Genomic DNA, 23,029 nt, shown 5'->3' on the forward strand with positions numbered 1-23,029 from the left:
GTTGTGGTTTCAGTATATTCACAAGGTTGTGCAGCCATCACCACTAATTCCAGAACATTTCATCACCTCCAAAAAAGACCCCATGCCCATTAGCAGTCACACCCCCTTTTATCTCCTCCCCCAGGCCCTTGCAACCACAAATCTACTGTCTCTGGATTTGCCCATTCTAGACATTTCATAGAAGGGGAGTTACACCATCTGTGGCCTTTGTCTCTGGCTTCGACCCCAGGCAGGCTGCTCTTTGTGCCCCGTAGTCTCTCTGGCCGCTCAGAGGCGCGGGAAGCGGCAGACAGCAGGAGATAGGCTCGGGCCCAGCTTGAGGGACCAGGAACGTGGAGTCTGTGAATTAGTGAGAGTCTGGGGACAACTCCCAGCGGTTAGGACAGGAATTCGTGGAGGGATTTGTTCTTCTCTTCACTAGTCCTTAGCCTATTAGGCTGAGGTCTCTGTAGGGTTCCTCCTGGCCTCCCCGACATACCTTCCCTCACCCTTCCTCCTTCACACACCTACACACACCACACACTTGCCCTTGGCCTTTGGATCCCCACTGCTGCCCTTGAAGAGGTGGACAAGAGCTCACTGTGCGGGCATGGCCCAAGGGGAGGGTTGAACAGGTGGGGTGGCCTCGGGTGGTGCCAGTGCGTGGCTGCTGCTCCTCTGCAGGAGCCCCTCTGGCCACCTGCCCTGCCCTGGGCTGACTGACGGTGGTTTTGGCCTAGGAGCTTCCATGAGGACTGCCAAGAAAACAAACTACTACTACTGTTTACTAAGCTTGAGTCTGTTTACATCCAGTGACTCTCCAATGAGAAGACAACTCTTGAGTACTTCTCTCTCTCCCTGCCGATACTTGAGCCCGCTCTGTCTGCAGAGCTGTATTTACACTCCTGTGCTGCTTGTCCCAAAGGAATGTGAGAGCCAGACTTGCTCTCCCTGCCTGCACCGTGCTCTGCCCCCACTCCTACCCCCAACAAAGGTATCTTCCATGTGTCCTTGGCTCTCTTCCCCTCCTTTACAAGAAGGGCCTCTGAACTGACCCAGGCCAATGCGTGTGCATGGCTTCTGGCCGAGTATCTGCTGTAGAGATGGAGAGGGATTGGAAACTGGCCTTCTGTGGACAAGATGGTTCGTGTCTTCTCTTGCAGGCGTCAGGAAGGCAGCGTGTGCAGCCACATCTCAGCTAGTCTCAGAGCTGACCAAGGAGGATGCCATGACCTGTGTTCCTGCCAAGATACCCAAGAACGAGGAAGTCCCCACCATCCTCGAGGAGACCACAGAGTTGCTTGGCCGTGCAAGCTAAGCCAGGTCCTGGGGCCACGGCAGCTCCTCGGTGGAGCCCCCGACTGTCCCGCCTGCAGCATGTGCCTGAAGGGTCGCGGAGGTGTTCCTCTGTGGTGGCCGCTTCCATCACCCTGACCCCACCTTACTCTCCGGCATGCTGCTCTCTGCCCATCGCACACAGCTTCAGCTGCCTGGAGGCCAGAGGAAAGGGCAGTGTTGGGGGGCCTGAGCCCAACCGGGGCAGTCCTGGCTCTTGTTACCAAAGCAGGCTCTGTGTTTGCTGCCTTAACCCCAAGTGTCTCCACTGTTCTCTGGGGCCTCATCTCAGACAAGGCCCACCTGCTCTCTCAGCCCCTGCCTCTCAGCGGGCTTTCCCTAGGTCAGTCGTGCTGGGTTTGTGCTTTTCTGTTGTGTTCTCTCTTGTCCTGAGAGCAGCATGGGCTTAGCAGGATGGAGCATGGGCTCCATCCCCCAGCTCTGCTTTGCCTGCCCTGGCCCCTGTTGCCTATTACTGGTGGGGAGGCACTGGGAGGTGCTTCCAAGGAAGTGGGGAGCAGATCCCCCTCCCACCCCACCATTTGAGAAAGACCTCCCCAAACAAGGAGGACCTAGACCACGTTGACCTGTCCTGCTGTGGCCTAGGCCAGGGCCTGGGGGCGGGCAGGCAGGCAGGCAGGCAGGGTGGGACAGAGCCTGCCTTGGCCTCTCTCAACCCTCCCCCAGTACCAGCCCCCGGCTGAGCCACGGGCCCTCCTCATGCCCTCCCCAGAGCTTTGGTCTCATCTGAAAGTGTGGGCTGTCCTGTGACCATCCCCACACCTTACCCTCTGTCTCCAAGGAAAGGGGAGGTGGAGCCTCCTGGTTGAGAAATTGTTTTGCAAATGGATCTATTTTTATATGAAATTTTTTTTTTTTTTTTAAGAAAAATAACCCTTTCTCCTTTCCCCTCCATATAAGAGGCTTTGATGCCAGGTTCCAGAGTCCCTGGGATTTCTCACCACAAGCCTCAATTCTGAGCAACCCTTCTGAACCTCCACTCAGCCCTCAAGCCTCTGGGCCCTCAAGGCCAGTGCAGACTCTTACCCCCAACATCTGACTCGGGGGCCAGAGGCGGCTCTTATCTGGTTGAGCTGGACCAGGCCTAAGCGTAATAGGAGCTCTCAAACAACAAAGAGTTTTTATAAATTTAATATATTTATCAAGCCAAATGTGCAGATGCTAACTGGACGCTCTGGAGAAGTGGGCCCAGGGACGCCCCACCCTGTTCTCTCTTCAGCAGTGGGAAGGCCACATGCTTCAGTGGCCACAGCCACAGGAAGCTCAGATTCTCTGGCTAAAGGTACCACTTTGCCCTTCTGTGCTCCTCTCAGCTTCCCACTCCGAGGTAGGGGCCGAGAATGGCACTGGAAAGGCCTGGCCCCAAAGTATAGTTCTTAGAGCAAGGGGAGCTTAGGAGACCTCAGGCGCCCCCAGGGAAGCCTTGAGGCTGGGCAGAAGGGTTCTGGTTGCTAGAGCCTGTCTCCAAAGGGGCACCAGCAGCCCCCTGAGCTAGTGCTGGGAGGACTCTGATGGGGGGGTCCTGCTACTCTCCCCAACCCCCTCCTCCCTGCTGACATCTGGGGCTTTGACCCTTTCTTTTTTAATCTACTTTTGCTAAGATGCATTTAATAATAATAACAATAAAGGGACAAAATGCAAACCTGTTCCCTTGCCTCTTGGGCTTCTGGGATGTCATCACCTCCAGTTTGTTGGGTTTGTTTCCAACTGTTAATAAAGCATTGAAACAGTACTGCCTTACAGCTTCCTTTGTGAATTTCTGCACTCTTTTCACTGTCATCCAGGCTTCTCCCCGGTTGTCCTGCCTCAAGCCTGTGACTGACTTGACAAATAATCAGAAGGGTGGCGGCACCTTCGTGTGCTGGCTGGGTGCAGGGCTGGCTGTCTCTGTAAGGGAGTGGGGCCCCAGTTCAGCCCCTGCCCTTCTGCATTGATGCCTGTTAGCTCAGAACCCTTTTCTGGGACCCCATCCCCACCTCCCCCTGACTCCAGACTTCACCTGCAGTTTCCTGGCAGTACCTGGGCCTCTCTTGCTAAGGGAAGCCTGTGAGTGCCGTTCTCCCACATTCCTCTCCCTGCGGACACACTTGGTGGCCACAGACCACCTTCCCGGCTGGGGCTCACTCTGGGGTGGAAACCTGAGCCTGCCCAGCAGAGGTCAAAAGACAGACATCTTGATGCTCAGACTTGTTTGAGCACGCAGTGGCCTGCACAAAGAAACCTTACAGCCCAGACCCAGGATAGACAAGGAGGGGCTTGGAGAGGACACGAGGCCATTTGGGCAGCTCTGGAACCAAAAGCCTCATTAAGTAGCCCTGCAGCCTGGGCAGCTACCTCTTCAGGATGGCTGGGGATGTGGAGGTGGGCTCCCTGCATCCTTCCTCCCTACCCTTGGAGGCCGCACATTTCTGGCTTAGGCCGCACAGGCACACGCACCAATCGTGACCAACCACAGGTGCTCACACGCTCTGCTCTGCTCTGCCAGTCTCCTGCCGCGCCTGGAATAGAACCCAGGCGACCGACACCCCGCCCTCTGCAGCCTGGCTCTCAGAAACAACCCTGCTTCCATCTCCTGCCGCGCACACCACCCTTCCTCTCCCGCACGACGCCCCCAGAAGCTTATGTGGAAGGCTCGGTTTCCATGACAACGGACTTCAGGCGCTCGCAGACGCCTGACCCACTCCAGGAGAGCACACAGGATGTCCAGAGACAGCCACCCCCACCCTGCCGCTGGGCATGCCCTCGCCCTCACCGACCCTTCCTCATAACCCTAGTGGGTCATTCTATCCTTCCGCGCCTTCTGGCCTTTCCTCCCACTCTGTTGCCTGCAGCTTTGGCGGCAGCAACCTCCACTCCCTCTTTCCTTGGAGGAGGCAGGAGGTGGGCTAGGCCAGTAGTGAAAGCGCCGAGAGAAGAAGAAGGGAGGCTGTTTGGTCTGCGGGCAATCCGATGTCCGGCGTGCCCTCTGTCCTCTGGACGCCCCCCTTTCCTGCACACACGCAAGGAAGCGGCGAACCCTACCGTTTCCATGGCTTTGCTACAGAGAGTGTAACCTAGAATGTGAATTCCAGATGGGAAAACAGGCGCAAGCTATACACTGGGCCTCTGGCATTCCCTCCCTCCCACCCTCGCGGCATTCCCAAGCCCCCTGAAGTGGGGGGAGGGCGGGCAAAGGAGAGTCCACCCTCCTCCCGCGCAGCCGGGAGGGCGCTCAGGGTGGTCACTTGAGCAGGGAAGGGGCGGAACTCAAGAAGCGTCCACAGCCCCGGCTCCAGCTCTGTTCAGCGCGCGCCGCCCCCTCGCACGGGTCTGCTCTTCTGCCTGGAGACAGCGGCAGACAGACAACTGCGCACTGCCACGTCGCGCTCAGAAATCCCTCCTCCACTGCGGACCCGCAAGCCGATTACACACACACGGTACAGTCCCACAGGCACCATTATGGTCAATCAGACACCGATTATATGTGCACAATCGTGCTGCACGCATACACAGCTGCATTTAACAATTACACACAGATACTCAGGCAGCGACACAAAACCAAGACGCAACGCAATCATCGCCTCCCCGATCCCGCTCTTCCAGCATACTATTCCGAGCTCATCACTCCATCCATACATGCCAGGAGCCCTCATCTCTTACACAGAAACAGCCCACCTTTCAGAAGAAACCTTTTAATTTTTCAAAGAAAAAAAGCCATATAAATATTAGAGTATAAAACTTGCATGAGACACAGGAAGGGGGCGGGGTCGGGAGCTACGTGACTATGCAAAGAGAAGCGCTTAGAGGAGTCAGTACGCGGGAAGGGGGCGCCGCAGCGCGTGGACACAGCACAAAACACAGCACGGGCCGCCGCGGGCGGGTTCGGGGACGGACGGCTGCTTGGAGCCCGCCGCCCTCTCGCCATCACGGAAAAATACGCCGCACTATACACTATTGGTTATTCTACACCAGCCGCAAAAGGGAGGGGGTTTCTATACTAAGTAAGGGCTGGAGTGGGGTTGTCGAGAAGCCCCGCTGGGTGAGCGGGACCCCAGGGGCAGAGGGGTGAGCAGAGAAAGGTCTATGCACAAGGAGGCACTGGGGGACTTTAACCAGGCTCTGGCCACGAGGGGGCGGACTGGGGGCCTGGGCAGTGGCCTTCACAGAGAAGGAATGGCACCTGGCAAGGTGAAGGGCTGGGGCCACTGGGGCAAGGGGGGCCCTGTGGAGAAGCCCTGATCTCAGGCTGACACTTTCTGTCCACTTCGTCCCTGCTCTAGCTCTTGTCCTTCCCAACCCAGGGACCAAAAAGAGACGAGCGGGCCCCTCCCTCCCTACTGGGGCCACAGGGATCCTTCCACCAGCAGCACCTCTGGAGTACCCAGCACCCACAGAGGCCCCTCTGACCTCTCCAGGGGACCTGTCCCAATCCTGCTCAGAGCTGCCTTGGACCACAAGGCCAGTTCAAACCCACCGGTGCCGGAAGCTCTGCCCACCGCTGGCTGCCAGGCTGCCCTGTACATGAGAGATGAGGGTCCAGCCTGGGGCATGGCTTCTGGCTGGAACCTGGGGATCTGGTCGGTACCCTGGGGCATACAGAGCCTCCTGCAAGACCCTGTTAACTGACGGGACCAAGCTTTGTCCACCCCCCATCCACACCCACAACCTTCTTTATCTTAGCACCCCACACTGTCTCAGAACATGCAGTGGGGTCTCTTGTTTGGGGAGGGGGAAGTCACAGCATGCAGTGGGAACATCAAATGATGACAGAACAGAACAGAAGACTGGTCCCCAGGGTGTTGGGAAGAGGCATGGTAGCAAAATGCCCTCCCTAAATCCAGCAAGCATCAGTACCATGGGAATGGTGACCATGTCTCCCCAAAACTTGAGCTTGGCCTCAGGTTCTGGAAGGAGGTGAAGGGACTGGCACCAAACCATGCTTTTGGGGGAAGTTTGAGAATGGAAGGAGAGGTCAAGAAGTCATGATGCCCTTCCAACTCTTCAGAACTATGAGCCTTTTTAGGTCACTGGGTACCTCAACACCCCAACCACCTTAAGAAAGAGAAGGGTGGGGTAGGTAGGAGGGAGGTAGGGGATGGGCCTGATTGAATTTGGAAGATGGAGGAGTTCAGCTGTAACTGAGGGGGTGTGATAAATGGTGTCTACACAAACCCCACTACCCCCATGGGCACAGCAAGTGATTGGATGGGGGTTCCCAGCAGAACTCCCTTTGCATATTCAATCCCCTGGGGGCAGAGAGGGGGGTGTTGAGCGGGCACTTATTTCCACTTCCCAAGGGGAGCATGGCCTGGGCCCCTACCAGTTTCCTGGGGGTGAGCCCTGAAATCCGAGGCTTGGGCACAGGTAGGGAGAGGCTGGACTGGTTGGGGAGGGAGGCTGCCCTGTGGCTTCGGGCCTGGCCTCCACGTTACTTCTTTTCCTTCTTGCCCGACTTCTTCTTGTTGCCATTGCCCCCTGCCGGGGCCTTGCCATCACGCTTGCCAGCTGCGTTGGTCAGAGTGGCGTTGCTGCCAGGGATGTAGACATTCTGGCGGTAGTCAGGCACATGCTGCAGGGTGAACTGGGGCCCGTAGCGGGCACTCAAGCCCATGGTGCCGGCGCCCCCTCCCAGGGTGGAGCTCCCATCAGCGGCTTCTGCAGAGACAAGGGAAGGTCAAGGGCTAAACCTCAGGGTCCCAAAGTCCCTCTCTTATAGCACCAGCAGGGAGAGCACTGGACATGCCATCCTGACCCACAGGGTAGAACTAAGAGGCTCCAGAATGGCCACCTAGGTTTGTTTTCCCAGTTCTTTTACCTACTAGCCAAGCCTACCCTAACCTCCCTGTGTCTCCTCAGATTTCTGAATTGCAAAATGAGGATAATAACGGTACCTACCTCCTCTGGTTTGGTGAAGGCTAACCAGGATTACAAGCACCTTGTAACTCAGATTACATACATCAAGCACCTAGAATAGTGCCCACTGCCTGGTAAGGGCATCAAACACGCTAGCCATCATCTCTCCAGGCTGAGACTTGGCTCTTGAAGCCCTGGCCCAGCCTTTCTCCAGGCAGCCTCCCTGGTCTCCATGCTAGACCTCCATCGCCCCTGCAGGTTCCTAGCCTGTTTCACCCAGTGCCAAGCACAGAGTGGGCACTCAGTCATTCTGTTTTGAGTGAGGGGCGGGGGCTCTTCCAGGGATTCATTTCAGAACAGCAATCGATGCCTACTCTGTGCCAGGGACCTTGCTAGAAGCTGCACGTGCACGATGGTGTCTAACCTGCACGCAGCACTCCAGGGAGGTGTGTGCTAGAACCCTGCTACAGAGATGAGAGAAGTCAGGGTCAGAGGAGGTAAAAGACTTGCCCAAGGCCACACCAGCCAGGACAGGGGGGTGGGGAGCGGTGGGGGTGAGGCCTAAGTACATCCTAGGTGCAGCTGTAGAGCAGAGGCCTGAACCTCATCACTACTCTGAAGGTGAAGAAGGGGAGAGGCTGAGATGATGACGACTGACCAACTGTCTTAGGTCCAATGTGGCCCCAGGCTCACAATGTCAGAGTAGGTGACATCACAGAGCCTGGCTTCCTGCTCTGCACAAGGAGAAAATGGGGTCCTGAGGACTGCAAATCACAGAATCACAGGCTCTCCGAATCTGCATTTGAACACCATATCCAGGAGGCACGTGGCTCCAGGTGACGTGTGGTGCCTCGAAGGGAGAGAAGTACAGAAGACCCTACTTTACTGAGGTCTGGTGAGGATTCCAGGGGAAAGTGCCTGGGCACTTGGAGAGAGCTCACTAAAGGTTTGCTGTTGCCAAAATCACCGTCACCCTCGTCACTGTCACTGTCACCATACGGGGTGTCACGGCTTCTCCCCTCCATACCCCCCTCCAAGGGGTTAAAAAAAAAAGAACTACGTGGGGTTTTGATGATTCTGCTGAGTTCAGGAGGTCTCCTGTTGGAGTCCTCTGGCAGCTAGAGAGTTAAAGCCCCAGAAATGCCCAGCCCAGACCCCGTCCAGCAGAAGGGCTCCTCGACCTGGCCTTCCTCTACCCCACCCTAGGCTCTGGGAGTGCACAGAGAGGGTGACTAAAGTCAGAGAGGCTGAGTAATCCTGGGACATCAACCAGGCATTGAGAAATAAAGAGACAGGAAATATTTTCAAAGAACAGCATCAGAGGGGGAGGGACACAAGGGAAAGCAAAGGAGAGAGGAGCCCCAGTCTTTCCGCCTCCTCATTCCAGGCTCAGGTTTCCACAACCTCCATTTCAAGTCCCAAATCCCTGCGTCCAGGGGCCTTCAGGGGGGCGGGGAAGTGGGCTGGGTGGGAGGGAGCAGCGCCCACTTCCTTCTCTCCTTCCCACAGCCCTTTCATTCCACTGACATTTCTACATTTTCTCTAATTAACTCCAGGAGGGAGTCGGTCCTCGACCGCCCTGCCCCTCCCCCCTGCCTGGGAATATAAGTGCTGGGAGGAGGGGCCCAGATCTGGCTTCAAGAGCCAGGGTTTCCGAGTGATTTAGGGGCAAAGAGGGGAGACGTCAGAGGCGCCAGTGAGAGAGAGAGAGGGGAAGAGATGGGCACAAAAAGGGGGAAGGGAGGCAGAAATAGAAAGATAGGAAGGGCAGGATTGGATAACTGGAAGCTAGGCCCACCCACATCCTACAACACACTCAAGATCTCTAAGAAGCACCCGAGCAGACAAAAATGACAAAGCCAGCCCCTGCCACCTCTTCCCTAGAAGCACAGAACCTGATGTTGGCCTAGTTTGGGCAGGAACTGGGATCTTCCCTGAGCGCAAGGAGAAACAGACTCTGAAGAGCAGCAAGGAAGAATCTGGGGGTCCTCTGGCCTGGAGGAGGTTAAGGCACTGCCAGCCTCACCTCAGGGAAACGGCTCCCAGCCCCAGCGTTCCCCCTCTGCCCTGCCGTCCCCACCCAGGGGCTGAAAGCAGAAGCTCCAAACATCCCGGAAGGTCTGCTCACACTCACCAGGGCCGGCTGAGCCACAGACCGCAGCCTCCTTGAAAGCACACCTTCCCCTCAAATGTTTATGTAAAAAGCCTCCCAAGCTACTTACTCTCCCCACTCACTCGCCCTCAGCGGCCCCACAGGCCTGGCTGGGCTGGACTCCAGGAACCTCTCTGGCTCCAGGGCCAGGAATAGGGTGTGAAAGTGAGAGTAGGGCCTGACCCTGCCACCTCCACCCCCAGGGTCCATCCCCCAGGGCCAGGGTTTACTCTTGGGTCAGGCCCTGTGTGGGCTGGAGGGGTGGAACCCTGACAGGGGAGGCAGCCTGCGGTGACCCCAGGAACCTCCTGGGAGGGTCTGGGGCTATAAATACTGACTCCGTTTCTGCTTTTAAAATCTGGATTTAGGATAAAAAGGCTGCTTCCTGGCTTTAGGGTTTAAAGCCACAACAGCTAAATATACCTTACTGTCTGTTTACTTCCCTCAAGAGTCCAACTTGGCATCTACTCAGACCCCGCCACCTGCCTCTCTGATACTCAGGGTCTGGCCTCTCTAGAATTACAGCAGCCCCCGCTCCACTGCACCTCCTCATCCCCGGAACCTGGGCCAGCCCTGTCTTCCCAGAAGGCTGGTGCCCCTGCCGCTGCTCCCTTCCTCTTCATCAGCCATGGGGCCTGGCCCCCACAGCCTCACAGACATCCAGGGAAGCCTTATCAGATTAAACAAATGAAAATAAAGGGTGCCCAGTTAAATGTGAATTTCATATAATTTTTTTTTTTTAGTATAGTAATGTCCCAGTTCTAACATATGGGACCTACTTATGCTAAAATACTATTTGTTGACTATCTGAAGTTAAAATTTAACTGGCCATCCTATATTTTATCTAGAACTCCAATCTGGGAGAATAATGCAGTATTAAGAGAAACCTGTTCACCTAAAAGGGAAACAGGTTGGATGGAAAGGCAGATGTGGTCACTGGAGCAGACAGGGCATGAACTTAGGAGCAAGCTGGGTTAGACTTAGGAGCAAGCTGGGTTAGAATCTCCAGTGTGCAGCTCAAAATGGGGGCCTTCAAGCAAGCAGCTTCTCAGTCCCCTCATCTATCAAATGGAAGGACTCAGACCTACCTTGCAGAGTTGTGAGAAGATCCACTGACATGAGGCCCATCAAGCTTGCCGAGCGTGAGTTGGGGCAGCGTGCAGGCATGACGGCAGCGATTACTGCTGTGACTTTACCTGATTCTCCACTAACCAGGCCTCCAGAGACACTGGACAGTGGGGCTCTCAGTTCACTGAGTAAGGCCAGTGCCTGAGTCCTCCGCCAGCCTCTGTGTATGTGTGTGTTAGTTGCTCAGTCGTGCCCGACTCTTTGCGACCCCATGGACTGCAATCCACCAGGTTCCTCTGTCCATGAGATTTCCCAGGCAAGGATACTGGAGTGGGTTGCCACTTCCTTCTCCAGGGAATCTTCCCAACCCAGGGGTCGAACCCGGGTCTTCTGCACTGCAGGCAAATTCTTTACCGACTGAGCTACAAGGGAAGCCCTTAGTTGCTCCAGAAACTAGTGCTTATTAACAGGCATTATTCTAATTCTACCTTCTATCCCACCATGGGTCAAAAGAGACCACCATCTATCAATTTTCACCATTGTGCCCTTCCTCTCTGCCAATCCTGTCCTGAGGCCTTTGTGACTCTACAGTGAGAGTTGTTGTTCCTATACCGATGTTACAGTCAGTGAGACCGCAGCCCAGAGGGGACAAGTCACTTGCTGGAGGACTCGCAGCCAAGCGGTGGTGCCGGGACTGGAATCCAGGCCAGCCTGCCTCCAGAGCCCGCGCTCTTCCGTACTAGTGACGCCATTCTCCCTCCATGCCCAGGACTCTCAGCTGTCGTCCCTGAAGGAGCGTCACCTGAATCTCTATCATTGAAGGTGTTACCTTGTGGGAAAACCAAGATCCTGCTCTGGAAGTGGGGGCAACAAAGAAAAAAGAGGGGTCCCACAGGCCCAGCGTGTGTTTCCTACTAGGAGTATCCACACCCACTTCCATGGCTTCAGGGCAGGTACAGATCAGGCCCCAGGCCCCAATACTCTGTGCTTTGGCATATCATTTCACTGAATCCTCACAGCAACCCTTTGAGTTCTCTGTTCCCATTTTCTTGATTGAGGAAACTGAAGTTTAGAGAGATTAAGCAAATTGATCAAAGGCACAAAGATTGTAAGTGGCAGAGCTAGGACCTGACCTATAGGTGTCCCTTCTGGGGCAACACTTGTAACCACTGCTCCCTACTTCTCCTCCTAGGATCTTTTCTTGTTCACTCCCTGCAGGCATCCCAGAGCCCCCATCCCTCAGCTACTCCTAACCTGTCTTTACATCCTGGAATTAAGGGCTGTTTCAGACCAGCTGACATATAGGTTGGAAGCCAGTCTCGGGGCACGGTGCTGTGGGATGCACCCCAGGACCCCAGGTCTCCCTCTCCACACGTGTTGGCACAACTTACCACTGGCGGAGGCCAAGATCATGGCTTGTAGCATCTCTGTGTCGAACTGGTTGTTGGGCCAGGTGCCGGTTTCATCGCCATTTTGGGATCTGCGGAAAGAGTGGGCTGGTGAGCATGCTCTCCCAAGCCACCCCACCCCGCCCCTCCTGTCCTCGCTCAGGGCCCCCAGATCTAGTGCCCAACCCTAGCTCTCACCCAAGACCTGCTCCTTTCAGCAAGGCAGGAGGGAGCTTACACAATCCTTCAGAAGCCAGACCCCCATCTGCCAGTCCCCCAAACCAGCTTTCTACCTGTCATTTCAGACACCAGACACCATGGCCCTTGGAGGGAGCAGGCAGGACACACTTGCCCCCCACCCCCTCGAGGGAGCAGCAGCTCACAGGAAGGGAGAGCAGACCCTCTCCAGAGGACAGTGGAGGGTGGGAGACACGAGAGAACGTGCCAGAGCTAGGGAAAGGCCTGAGAACCTAGAGAGAACCCAAAGGCAGAGGCTGGGAGGCCCACGAGACGCTGGGGCAGGGGGCGAGGCTGCTAAAACTCAACCCTGATATGCTTTGGCGGCTCACTCAGGCCTCAGGATAAAATCTACAGGCGTCTGAGAACCAGCCCTTCCTATTTCCCAAGAACCCCACTCCCAGCATTCTATCGTGAACCCTTTCTGAGTCCCCTTCCTGATTCCTCACTCTCTCTTACCAGCTCCTTTTGGTCAGATACTGCTTCCTAGAATGCAAGCTTCCTACCTCTGCCTTGGTAACGTGACGCGAATAAGTTTGTCAGAGGGGACCCCTGAGCCCACCCAGGCTGGGTTAGGTGCCTTTGCCGTGTTCCCACCTCCACCGGCTGCTCTGTGGCAGCTCCTGGCCCACGGGGACTGCCACTGGCCCACCCCCTCTCCCCCGCAATCCGCTCCACCCACGGACCCAGTTCCTTGAGCTTTGGGAACAGGGCTGTGCCTGTTTCCTACTGAAGCAGCTAGTTAACAACTTTAGATGCTCTAAACATTGAAAAAAACACGAGGTGATTCGTAATTGTTAAAAACGTTAACCTGAACTCTAAGGAATGGTACCCCAACCTGGATTTTTTCCCATAGTAATTTTACTCCTATGCTTTTAAGAGAATTTCCAAGGCTCAAATGATTTCCATTTTTGAGGGGAAGCGGAAGCAGCCTGACACACAGTCTATTAGTTGACCTCTGCACTGTCTGGAACACTGAAACTCCTCAATGAATGCTTGTTGCCTGAATTAATGAGGAGAGCCCTACTGAGAAAGTTAGGTCACTATGAGGTAAGAAGCATTTTGCACCAGGGGAGGGGCTGGAGGGCAGGCCCTGAAGGCACGCAAGTTGGGGTGGGGGAGGGACGGAGTGTAAAAGTGTGTGTGTTTTGTCACGGTGGCTGAGCAGAGTCAAGAACAGCTTTATGCTTTTTCCGAGGTCTGTCCTTGCTTGTGGTTTTCCCTGATCTGGAATTCGCAACTCAGGCAGCGGACAAGTCTAAGGCCCAGACCAGCTGCTGTGTGGCGCCCTCTTTCCTGTCTCTCCAGCAAATGAAGAGTTAGGGCTGGAGGAGAAAGCAGGAATGTCATTTCTCCCTCTGCAGAGTGGCAAGAGCTGGAACTCTGGGTTCACTTATTCAACCAGTATTTATTGAGCAATTATTGTGTACCAGACATGGGGCTGAGTGCTGGGTTTGCAGCTGCTGTGAACATGATTGAAACAGCCCAGAGTTCAGTCTCCACTGACAGGCTGATAGTAATATAGTAAATAATTGCACGATCACTGAATTGTAATTGTGACAAGTGCCATGGAGGCAGAGAGCAGGGGTGTAAGAGAGTACTGACCTCATCGGGGTTAGGGAGCCAGTCAGTGCAGGCTTCCCCGAAGAAAAGACAGGGAGTTTAAATCTGAAGAAACCATCCAGGTGATCTGGAGGAGAATGCCAGTCAAACAAAAGTCGGAGGATAGAAAATCAACGCTCTGTAACTGCCGACGTAAAGACCGATTCAGGCAAGATCAGCAGTGAATACTCAAATATCACCCACGGATCACTGACTAGTCACCAGCATTGTGAAATCACCTTTGTAACATGGACATCTGGGGGCACCACTTTAACCCGATAAACGAGCTGAGCGTCACTGACCTTAAGACAAACCGACAGGAACTGATGCCCAGCACAAAGAGCAGCGCCACCCACACGGCATTCCCACCAGACTGTGTGACCTGGCCTCACTGTGAGAACAGGAGCCCCGAACACAGACTCTGGGATATGTGGAAAGACAACTGGCCTGGAGTCTTTAAAACATGTCTATGTCATCACACACACACCCCCCCCACCCCCCCCAACCCCTCCCCCCCGCCCACCCCTCCAAAAGGCAAGGAGGCTGTTTTAGATTAAAGGAGATGAAAGAGAGGTAAACAAGTTGATTGAATTCTGGTGTTAAAAAAAAAACAACAACAGGTTAAAATGACATTTGGGGAATGTTTATGAAAATCTGCAATTGGACTGTGTATTACTGCATTAAAGTCTTCGAATGTGAGCATTCTTTTGTGGTTATGTATGAGAATGTTATTGTTATCAGGAGAGAGATACTGAAGTATTTCAAATGTTTTTCGGTCTGCAACTCTCAAATGGTTCAAGGGGTATATGTGTGCACGTTGCGAGAGAGAAAAGAGAAAATAAATGTGCAAAATTTTAACGACTGATGAATCTAAGTTTAAAAGAGTATCTGGAGGTTCATCATACTATTCTTTCAACTTTAAGAGGTTTGAGCGATACAATAAAGTCAACTAGGAGAAGGGTAGTGTGGGGAGAGCTTTCCAAGCAAAAGGAGCAAAAAGCCCCAGCCTCTGAGGCTGGGCGGTGCTCAGTGAGCTCAAAGCACTAACAAAGCCAGTGTGGCTGCTCTAGGATGTGGTGGTGGAGCTACAGTGTACACTGGAGATTGTGTTCTTATCCTAAGAGCTCTGGGAAGTCTCTAAGGTATATAAAAGGAGGTTGTCAATTAAGTATTTAAAGGTCACCGTTAAGGTAGGTAAACTCCTCCAACTTGAATTTTTTATAAAATATTTTAGTTTCTTTTGTTGTTATCTTCCAGATGTCTAAATCTCCAGTCTGTTGTACTGGTAATTTAACTCTGTAATAGAGTAGTTTGCTGCCAAGTCTTTACATTAAGTAATTTTTAAATATTTGTAATATTGTTGAGTGACTAATAAACCATGAAGTTACTGGCATTTAAAAAAAGAAGATCACTGCTGCTCCCATGAGAAGACCGAGGGATGGGGGGCACCTCTGGGAGGGGAGGAGCCCAGTGATGGAGCCTCAGCCACCTCTGTCTCCATGACAACCCAGGAGTCCTCACTTGCAGGCAGACTGAGCTCTCTCTGGGCTCACCTGGGGGTGCAGGGCTGAGGCAGGAGGGCTCAGGCTGAGACAAAGGGCCTAATGCGGATCCAGTGGGGAGAGCAGATGGGGCGAGCAGGAGGGGGCTTGGAGTGGACAACAGGGTCAGACAGCAGGTTAGGAGGATACCTGTGCTGGTGGGTGATGGTGTTGAGGGAATGAAGGTGAGTGGAAAGGTGGGCCTGGAACCACGACGGACTGGGCGGGGCTACGAGGACATTCTTAGGAAATGACTGAAGGCTGGAGGCCAAGCCCATGGCAGGAGATGAGTAGAGAGTGAGTTCTTGTTGAGCCGTTTACTGAGAGCTTCTTACTTCTGGGTACTGGGCTGACTAAATTATATACATATTGTCTATTTCAGCCCAAGAAACACCCACAGGTAAGTGTTATTATCCTTATTTCCCAGCAGATGAAACTGGGGCTCAGAGAGGTTGAGAAACTTCCCCAAAATCACACAGCTGGCAACAGGCAGCTGTTGTGAAATCACACAAAACTGGCCTAATGTGACTCCAAAGCCTACGATCTTATACATGACAACATACTGGGCTTCAGCAGGGATGGGAACTCTTCCAGGATTTGGGGAACAGTGAAAAATAATGGTGAAGGAGACGGACTACATCTAACTGACCATTTTCCAAGTGTCAGTGCCTGTGACAGGCCCTGGGATTTAAGAGATGATATGATCTTGCCCTAAGGAGTTTGTATTCTGGCGTGCTGGGGGGTGTGTGTGTGAGGGACAACCCCAGAGGCCAGGCTGTGGTTAAACGCTCCCTGCATCCTGCTCAAAACAAGGAGAAATATGAGGAAGTCACCCCTGACCTTAGCCTGGGTTTAACTGTGTTCAATCTAAGTGCATGTGTATCTTTTTAATATAGTAAAAGCCTGTCTGCACCAGCTAAAATGTTTACCCATTAGAGAGGCTATTATGCAACAATTAAATGACTTATGAAAAACTTTTCTTATGATGTGGTACAAAGAGAAAAAAAGGCTACAATACTGATGGACAGTATGACCTTAATTACTAACAAAAACAAACAAAACTAGTGAGAAATATACTACTTGACTGGGATTAAAATGTGCTGATATCCTGTGAACAAGTTTGTGATCAGTTCGTCTAGATGATTAGATTTTAAAAAGCAGCAGCGGCAGAAACAAAAGAAGCAAGAGCAGAAAAAGCAAGAGCAGCCGCTTACGTGTGCTAAATGTACCAAGAAAAAAGTTTGAAATACATTTAAAAATATTAAGAGAGCTTAAGGCATGAGACTCTCAACCAAATACAAAACGTGGACCTTAATTTGGATAAGCACACAAACAGGTTAACAGAGAGCAATATATAACTGGGGAAATCTGAATACAGACTAAATATTTGATAATATTAATTAATATATTATTACTATTAATTAATTAAATTATTTTTAGTGTTTATGTGTTTAAAAAATGAATCGTCTGTTAAAGATAGTGAAGACTGATGAAATACGATGGCTGTGATTTGTTTTAAAATAATTCGGTGGGAGGAGGGAAACGCGAAATAAGTCAGGGGGTTAGTTGAAGGTGGAGAGTGAGGCCAGAGAGGCTCATTACACCAGTGTCTCTACTGTTGCATAGGTTTGAAATTTTCTGCATTAAAAAAGTTAGTGGTGGTTTCCCTGGGTTGTAAAATTATGAGTGATTTTAAAAACTGTTTTCTCTATTTCTCATGTTTCTATAATGAGCAAGGATTATGAGCAGAAAAAAGTAAATTGCTATTGGTTTGTTTGTTGAATGGCTGTCCAAACAGAGGGAAAGACAGTGTCCCCCCGGGGAAGGCAGAATAGAAGGGGAAGGGCAGAGTGGTGCCATCAAAGGAGAATAGTGTGGGGACCAGGGGAAGCCAAGTGGAGAGTCTCCTCTGGGCAGAGGCTGGGAACAGTGGCAGGGAGGGGCCTGGGGCACAGCCTGAGAAAGGAGAACTGGCTTGCTGGGCTCAGGCTTGAGACAACAGCTGCTGGGACTAGAAGCCAAGCAGACAACCTGAGCATCAATGGTGGAAGAGAAGAGGAACCCCTGGCAGGCAAGGACTTCAGCAGACTCCCTTTAGTCCAGGCAACATGCCACAGCACTGGCTTGAACCAGAACCAGGTTTACTTAAGAACTCAACACTAGCCCTGCTCTGAACCTGGTGTGCCAGTGGCCAAGATGGGCCAGAACCAGGGTTCACCTGAATGAGAGAAACCGCCCTTCTTCATCCTCCCACTCCCACTGACTCATCAGAATGGCAGCAGGGAAAAACTCCCACCACTCTGTTGATCATGAGAGGGCCCACCACAGGGCCTTTGCAAATGATCTTTCCTCCACCTGGAATGCTCTTCCCCCCTTTCTTTCAGCTGGTTGATTCTCAACCTCATTTCTTCCTGATGTCCTCCTGCCCCGCTGGCTAGGTCACATCCCTACTGTATACTCTCAAGACCTACTGTACGCTCTTCATAGCACTTAGGATAGCTGGAATCTCACATTTTTTTTGAGTAATTATTTGATCAATATTTGTCTCCCTCAACACACTATAAACGCCCTGAGGGCAGAGATTATGTCTATCTTATATCTCCTATACCTAAAACACCACCTCTTGCTATTTACTGAATGAATGAAAGAGGGAAATCACAGTTGTTGAACCAGGCCCCTAACAATGATATTGTCTGGGCCCCTGTTGCAGCTCAATCAGAAATGTTGATTCCTTCCCCTTCAAGCTACCTGAGGAAGGGAGAGTTCCTGAGCCTTCTTCCTCCATCTCAAGAGCTCCCACATGTAGTTAGGCTACCTTTTCTCTCATATAATGAAAATGGACTTGAGGGTGGGGTAAGCACCCAATCCAGAGGGCACATCCTAGTCCACCGCTGAGGCTCCCAAGGCAGCAGTGAGTTCTGCTTCAGGGCCAGCACACGGCCTGGGGTGGTGGAGGGCCAAGGAAACACAAACTGCCCTGTATTTCTCATCACCTCAGCTCCAACATCACTTCCCTTCTTTATCCCCTCCCCCATTACACTCACATAACTGTCTTAGAACTCACTGTGATTATGAGCAGAAAAAAGTAAAAAACACTCACTAGATGTGTTTTTAGTGTAATTGGTTGTCAATTTTCTGTCTTCTCTGCTGGCATGGAAGCCTATGAGTACAGGGATCGTATCTGCTTGTTCACTGTTATACACTAGTGTTCAGCAAAGGGCCTGGCTCATAGTAGATGCTCAATAAATATTTGTTGCATAGATACATACATGAGCGAATAAACGAATGACCTAATGGATAACCTGCAGGAAGGCTGGCAAGACCAGCAGGGAGAAAGGAGACAGCGGGGGTCAAGAGGAGGGCAAGGGCAGCCCAAATCGTCAGGTTTGCTGCCTTCTAGGGGCCTCAGCCAGGAGCTGCCTGAGACCACGATACCAGAGGCAGGATTCACAAGCCTGAGACCTGAGTCTCCCCACCTTGCACCAAGGTGTCCTGGGCTCTGGTGGCAGTGAGGACTCAGCACCTGTAGCATTTGAGTGGAACGTGGGCAGCAAGTGTCCAGCTAGCAAGGAGCTGCGGAAGGCAGCCCAAGCTCTGTCCCCCTCTGTCTTCTGGGCCTCTTGGACTCCACCAGGCTCCCGACTTCTAACAGGGAGGCCTGGCCCAGAGCCCACCCCTCTTCCCTCAGACCAACTGCAAATCTTTTGCTGAAGTCCTCCCCCACTCCACCCCTGCCCCAGGGTGTTCCTGTCTTAGCAGGAATTCATACCAGATTGATCTGGGCAGCTGGGGCAGCCTGGATGGGAGGGTGTACTGGGGACAGCAGGGATCAAAGGCTCTGTGTGTGAGGAGCAGGGGAGGGAGAGCGCCTGGCGGGTACAGGCGCCTATGTGTGTACTGGCTTGCCCGCAAGTTTTAAGAAATGACAGACAGGGAGAGGGACACAGAGTAAAAGTCAGGATAAAAGACCTAGAGATAAAGAAAGAGCAACAGAGAATGAGGCAAAAAGAGACAGAAAAGAGACTTAGATATACAGAAACAAAGAAACACAGGCTGAGAACAGAGAGGAAAGCAAAAACAGTGAGAAAGAGAGACTGGAGGCAGAAAAATACTAGGAAGTGATGAAAGGAGGAGAGACAGAGAAGTCAGGGGCAGTGAGAGGAAGGCAGAGACAGAGAGAAAAGGAGAGAGACTGAGACGAAGGAGGAGCCACATTTATTCACTGATTCCACATTTATTGAGCATCTAGCCACAGCAGGCGCAGCGAAAGGCACAGATCAGCGCAGGTGGACACAAATGGCAGGGACCGAGACACAGCAATAAAGACAGAAACTGGGAGAGAGACGAGGAGGAGGGAGAGGCACACTAAGATGGGCTCTGAGCTGAGGACAGCTGAGCGTGGAGAGACCAGAGGTCTGCAGGCCGAGAAGGCAGGGCCGGGGGGCCAGGGCCACCTGCCCCTCCAAGGCGCTCTCCCGCCTCAGCCCCACCTGCAGCTGCCTGGCTTCGCTCCCCTCAGCCTCAGCTCCTTCTTGCAGGCTCTGGAGGAGCCTCTGACTACTGACAGTTCTCCTCTCCTCCTTCTGTCCCAGATTTCTCTGCCTGAACCCCAGTCAGGATGGAGGGCAACCAAATCTGGGCCAGGGGGACGGAGCCAGACAGACAGGTATAAAAAGCCTCCTCTCCACCCAGAGACCAGCCTTATAACCATGCTTCACTCCCACAGAGCCCCCAAGATATAAGAAAAGGCTTGTGTGGCGGGGCTAAGGGAATGGGATGAGTGTGTTCCCGAAACAGCCACAGTAGGAGCCTCTTCCTCCTGGGGTTTGTGCACCAGCCCCCAATACCCCCAAAACTTCCTGAAATCTGGAACCGAGGGAGGAAGTCATTTGTAGCCAAAGCTGAGCCCACCCCTTCTCTCCCCCCAATCTCCTCCCACGTCATCACTGAGGAAAGTGCCGCAGAGAAGAGGGTGGGCTGGAGAGGCAGTCACCTACCCGCTGGTGCCAGGTCTCTGGGCCTGAGAGAATCGCCAATCCGTGTTGGGTGGGGCTTGCTGTGGAGAAAACAGAGGGAAAGAGGCTAAGTCCCCAAAAGGGCTAAGGTGAGGGTGGGGTGGGCTCAAAGATAAATTATACCCTCAGACCTCAGAGGTCTGAGATCCCAGAGACAAAGAAGTAAAATGACATTTATCCAATCACAGTGAACAAACCCAGGTTCCTTCCCTAAGCAAACTGCCCCTTCTTCCCTGCCCCCCACCTCAGAACTCCTGAGCTGAGGTTCAAGGGGAACGGGGTGTGGGGGTGTGGGTGTGTGTGTGGGTATGTGTGTGTGTGTGCACGCACGCGCGTGCGCACACAGAGAAGGGCCCTCAAAGTGGCAGGGGAGGCTTTTGGATGAGAATTCCACCAGCCCTAGAAAGAATTTCATTCAGCTCCTCAGCTGGGAACAAAGCACCTTCTGCGGCAAGATGGCTGCTGTTCCTGGTAACCCTTTTCATGCCAGGCTGGGCCTTTACACATTCAGAAGGACATCTCCTTCAGACCCTCTCTCTCAAGGATCCCTTCCCACAGCTAAATACATTATTAATTTAGGAGTCACGCCAGACTGGGCCTTTGCAGGGCATCCAAGCCCCAGGACACCTCTCACCCCCAGAATTCTGTGCCAGACAACGGCTGTGACTAAGGAGGAAAGAACAAGGCTGCTCTGTCTGGGACAGAGAGAACGGCTGGGATGGAGCCCAGCAGAGATCAAGCAAGCAGAGCCAAGTCAATCTCCAGGGCTCCCAAGGCACAGATCTGTAGCCATCCCCCACCTGGATGAACGTGTGGGACTCGAGCCAGCCACCTCACTTCCAAGTTCCTCCCAGCCTTGCCAGAGGGTGTGTTATCCCATCACACACTCTCATGGAGCACTCCTAGAGCTGTTTCCTTGCCATTCTGGACTGCTCTTGTAGTTAATTCTCACACTCACTCCCAGGAGAGGAGAGAGAGGTGTGAGCATCTCCAATTACACTGGAGAGAAGGAAGACTCAGGGCTGCCAAATGACACACTCTAAGTCTCACAGGTGGCAGTGATGTGAGGAAACCCAGAAACTTAGCATTCCAGGTACCACAGGAGTCGCCAGCACCATTCTGCAGATGCCATGGGAAGGCATGCCCAGGGATGCCCAGCTCTCAGTCACAGTATTCTTCGACACAGCAGAATCTAAACTGAGATGCAGGAGCTATGACAGACCGGAGGACAGGACCGAGGAGAACCCACAGCCTACATAAGGACAGCGGGTCCAGGTTTGTCCAGTTAGGGCTGCTCAAGGATAAGGAGCCCCAGCAGACTTTTCTCCACGAGCAACGCCCTAAAAGGGGAAAGAATGTCCTCCTTTGCCTCATCCCAGCAGATGTAAACCATCCCTCCTGTTCTCCTAGAAGTACCAAGTGACTGAAAGCACAGATTCTGGAGTTAAACAAATCTAGATTGGATTTTTGTCTATCACTTACCATGTGAACTTGAGCAAGTCACTTGACCTCTGTGAAACTCAGTTATAAGGGAGGCCGAGGAGTGCTAGTACCTACCCAACATAAGTGTGGGGAAGAGCAAAGGAGATGCTTTGGTTCTTAGAGTAAATCCGTAGTAAGGTTCTCTCAATCAGCTATCAGAATCCCATGGTGGTGTTGCTCCAAAATATAATTGGTTCGGTAGGGGCAGGGTAGAGTATAGACGTATTTTGACTAAAAGCTCCTGGAGTTATAGAAAATTACGTTATTTTACAACAAACGTTTCCCCAAATATGAAAGCACCCTTCTGGTTTCTGGCAGAGGTCATGGTTTTCCAACAGCAGGGGAAGGAACGCTTGCCAGAGTCTTAGATACTTTGGTGGCGGTTTATGGTGGTTTAGTTGCTAAGTCGTGTCTGACTCTTGCGACCCCATGGACTGTAGCCTGCCAGGCTCCTCCGTCTGGGATTTTCCAGGCAAGAAAACTGGAGTGGATTGCCATTTCCTTCTCCAGGCGATCTTCCCGATGCAGGAATCGAACCTGGGTCTCCTGCACTGCAGGCAGATTCTTTACCGACTGAACTATGAGGGAAGTTTTAATCACCTCCAAAGTCCCTGACGTGGAGATGGAAATGGCAACCCACTTCAGTATTCTCACCTGGAAAAATCCCATGGTCAGAGGAGTCTGGTGAGCTACAGTCCATAGGGTGGCAAAGAATCAGACACGACTGAAGCAACTGAGCACACAAGCCCTGAGGGTAGATCACTGGGCACGATGGCGCCAGCGTCTTAGTGTCCAGAACCTAGGTGCTCCAGGTTCCCACTTCCAGCCATAGGATGGGTCGGTGGTGCCACAGAGGGCCGAGGTGGCCTGTCCTACAGAGGTCTGTTCACTTGTCCCAGGCCAGCCCCGCCACCCCTTCAGCCACAGGGCAGTTTGGCCTTCCTGAACGAGACTTCCGGGCTGGAGGCGCCCACCAACCTCTGCTCAGTGTCTGGGCCCAGACCGACCCACCAGCCCGTGGGTCACAGAGTCCCGCCCGCCCCACACCTAGAGCGCCCCCAGTGGCTGCAGCACTAGCAACTCGGGCCACCAAGAGGCCCACCAGGAGGTGACCAGTCCAGGCCGGGGCGGGGATAAGCGGGGTGGCCGAGACCTGGTGTCTCCCTCAGGTTAAAACCTCTGAGGCTGGCAGCAAGCTGGGAGGGAAGCTGTGAGCTGTCAGGACAGCTCTCTGCGAGCGGCTGGCAGTTAAAGGCGGCCTATGAGGACGAGGACGGCCAGGTGCAAGCGGCGTGCGCAGGTGAGGTGTGGGGAGCCTGTGCGCTGTGCGTGGCACATGGGCCAACCACAGATGCGTTGGTTTGATGTGAGAATAAA

At 53.0% G+C, this 23,029-nt stretch overlaps 2 protein-coding genes across 12 annotated transcripts in view; one reads left to right on the forward strand and one right to left on the reverse strand.

Annotated features, from left to right (window-relative positions):
* DIAPH1 (diaphanous related formin 1) overlaps positions 1-3,067 on the forward strand; it is a 114,602-nt gene extending 111,535 nt beyond the window's left edge. For 2 of the 3 annotated variants that reach the window (XM_040239856.1, XM_040239858.1), the window contains one exon: positions 1,143-3,067. In XM_040239856.1, the coding sequence (XP_040095790.1) occupies positions 1,143-1,297 (155 nt within the window). In that variant the 3' untranslated portion in view covers positions 1,298-3,067. The remainder of the gene's footprint in view (positions 1-1,142) is intronic. The other variant, XM_040239859.1, reaches the window with a different exon arrangement.
* Positions 3,068-4,990: 1,923 nt separating this feature from the next.
* Positions 4,991-23,029, reverse strand: part of LOC120863539 (protocadherin gamma-C4) — a 171,054-nt gene continuing 153,015 nt past the window's right edge. For 8 of the 9 annotated variants that reach the window (XM_040239875.1, XM_040239874.1, XM_040239876.1 and 5 more), the window contains exons 2-4: positions 20,153-20,211; positions 11,779-11,867; positions 5,582-6,969 (exon numbers count right to left, since the gene is read on the reverse strand). In XM_040239875.1, coding sequence (XP_040095809.1) covers positions 6,743-6,969; positions 11,779-11,867; positions 20,153-20,211 — 375 coding nt within the window. In that variant the 3' untranslated portion in view covers positions 5,582-6,742. Of the gene's footprint in view, positions 6,970-11,778; positions 11,868-20,152; positions 20,212-23,029 lie in introns of all 9 variants that reach the window. The other variant, XM_040239868.1, reaches the window with a different exon arrangement.

The sequence above is a fragment of the Oryx dammah genome, unplaced genomic scaffold (genome assembly GCF_014754425.2).
Source record: "Oryx dammah isolate SB20612 unplaced genomic scaffold, SCBI_Odam_1.1 HiC_scaffold_5, whole genome shotgun sequence".
Classification (NCBI taxonomy): domain Eukaryota; kingdom Metazoa; phylum Chordata; class Mammalia; order Artiodactyla; family Bovidae; genus Oryx; species Oryx dammah.